Source organism: Phytophthora parasitica (assembly GCF_000247585.1).
Source record: "Phytophthora parasitica INRA-310 unplaced genomic scaffold supercont2.11, whole genome shotgun sequence".
Classification (NCBI taxonomy): domain Eukaryota; phylum Oomycota; class Peronosporomycetes; order Peronosporales; family Peronosporaceae; genus Phytophthora; species Phytophthora nicotianae.
Window position 1 is genome coordinate 587,048 of NW_008648997.1, and position 2,100 is coordinate 589,147.

A 2,100-nucleotide genomic window follows, 5' to 3' on the forward strand; every position below is an offset into this window, starting at 1 on the left:
GAGAGAGAGAGAGAGAGAGAGAGAGAGAGAGAGAAATAACGGTTTTATACATTTAAAATTGCCCACCTGTGATACTGGTATCTGAGAGGAGGTGCGATGATGCAGGATAGCAATCGCATTAATTAACAACTAGAATACATCCCACCTAGGTGTTATCTCCACAAACAACGCTATAAGTGACAGCTTCTATTTGTACGCCCTCATTTCCAAATTGGCTAAGCTTCGACAACATCTTCATCAATGCAGACCGATATCGAAACTCTGTTACGCTACAAGACACCCCCTCCGGATCCGCTGGCGTTTGGTATTAATATGTACCTTGCTCGATTGCCAACAATTAAGTCAAACGGGAAGTGTAGGAACTGTGGCGGGATTGTGCCGTGGGCTCGCGATCGCGCCACTTCGCACAAACGAACCTCTTGTCCAAGCAATTCAGCTGAAGATAAGAAGAAGTTCTTCCAGGAAATTGGTGCTACCAAGAGGGGACAACAGACCGCAAACAACGTCGCAGTTCTTGCTTTCAGTTCCAGCAAATATAGTGGAGATGGGTGTGTGGTTGCATCTGAGGAGGCATCTTCTCCTCCTAAGCGGATCAGAATTGGCGATGTTGCGGCTTCGACATGGATTGATTGTCTATCAATGGCTGATCGAGATGGGATCACTGCGGCACTAGCTGCACTGATTTTCAGGACTGGCGTCCCGTTCCGAATTGTGGAATCTGGTGCAATGAGACATCTTGTCGACATTATCCCTCCATCACGTCCCGTTCATCCCAATGCAAAGCAAATTTCAGGCTCCATCTTTAACCAGTAGCACGACATTCTAATGGGGCGCGGTATTGCTGTAGTCAAATGCTGCGTCGTGTATACACATGTTTCAAACGGGTGGTTCAATTCGAGCAACGAACACCGGGTTGATTATGTCGTTTTGATCCCTGGTCGCAAGCTTTTTTTCTGAGGAGTGAGTCCACGGCTGGAATACCGCAGACCTCTGAAGCCATTGCGGATGCAATTTTGCGTGTTATTCGCGAACTCGGGGTGGACAAGTGCGTAGCTGTGGCCACAGATAACGCTGCCAACATGCAAGGCGCGTGGGATATCATTAAATCGACCTACCCTACCATTTTCGCAAATGGTTGTGCGGCACACGTTGTGAACCTCCTGATCAAGGGTATCTGCGCCTTGAAAGCTTTCTGTCCAACGTTAGAGAAAGCAACGAAAGTTGTTTTGTTTGTCAAAGAACAGCAGCACGTTGTGACGGCTTTCAGTACTACATGCGTGCAGTATGCAGTACTCTGTGATCTTGTCACGATAGTGCCGACTCGATGGTACACACTTTCAACCTATGCGAGACTCTTCTTCTTGTAAAGTTTGGCTCTTCTAGTAGACGATGTTGCTCCCATCCTAAGTACAATAAAGAACAAAGCTCGTGTTGCCGAGTTAAATCGATCGTCAGCGATGGTCTGTTCTGGTTGCAGCTACTTACAGCCTGGAAAATGCTTGCCTTTCCCAGCAAGATAATCGGGAAACTCGAAGGTGACTCGTGCTATATTTTTCGGGTTTACGAACACTTCACTCGACTTCATGCAAGCTGGATCAAGAGTGTTGGCGTTGACGTTGACTCGAGGGGTAGCAGCCCAACTCACAAATCTTACGGACAAGCGTTGGGATTTCCTCCATACATCTTTGATGGGGTACGAGTATCTTCTTACTCCCAAATCTACCCTTCGCAAGAGGAAACCCAAGGCCATGGTGAGCACGAAAATCGACTTAACCGCGTACTTCCTTTTCTTCTTCAAAGGAGATAAGAAACTCACCGCTACTTGTCGCTCGGAGTTGACGAGTATCTGAACTTGTTTGCAAGACTCCCCGACGACATTAAGAATGAGTTTTGCAGCATTTCCGGTCAGGCGTACTTGGCCCAATACGACCGAATGGAGTATACTTCACTAGCAAAGGTCGCTCTTCCGCTCTTTACAGTCCCAACTTCGCTGTGTAACGGGGTACAAACCCCAAGTGTACCCAAGTTACATGAAGAGTGACCAGTCACTCTTGTAACATCTGGTACATGGTACCAGGAGCTCTAGGAGCCAATCATTGC

General features: G+C 47.5%; 2 protein-coding genes across 2 annotated transcripts; both read left to right on the forward strand.

Moving 5' to 3' along the window:
- Positions 1–240: 240 nt before the first annotated feature.
- Positions 241–813, forward strand: PPTG_07167 (hypothetical protein; the record flags this gene model as incomplete). The annotated part of the gene is made up of 1 exon (XM_008901323.1): positions 241–813. The coding sequence occupies one exon, from the start codon at positions 241–243 to the stop codon at positions 811–813; it is 573 nt and encodes a 190-aa protein (XP_008899571.1).
- Positions 814–1,688: 875 nt separating this feature from the next.
- On the forward strand, positions 1,689–1,850 carry PPTG_22037 (hypothetical protein; the record flags this gene model as incomplete). The annotated part of the gene is made up of 1 exon (XM_008901644.1): positions 1,689–1,850. One exon carries the CDS (start codon positions 1,689–1,691, stop codon positions 1,848–1,850), a length of 162 nt encoding a protein of 53 aa, XP_008899892.1.
- Positions 1,851–2,100: the final 250 nt, after the last annotated feature.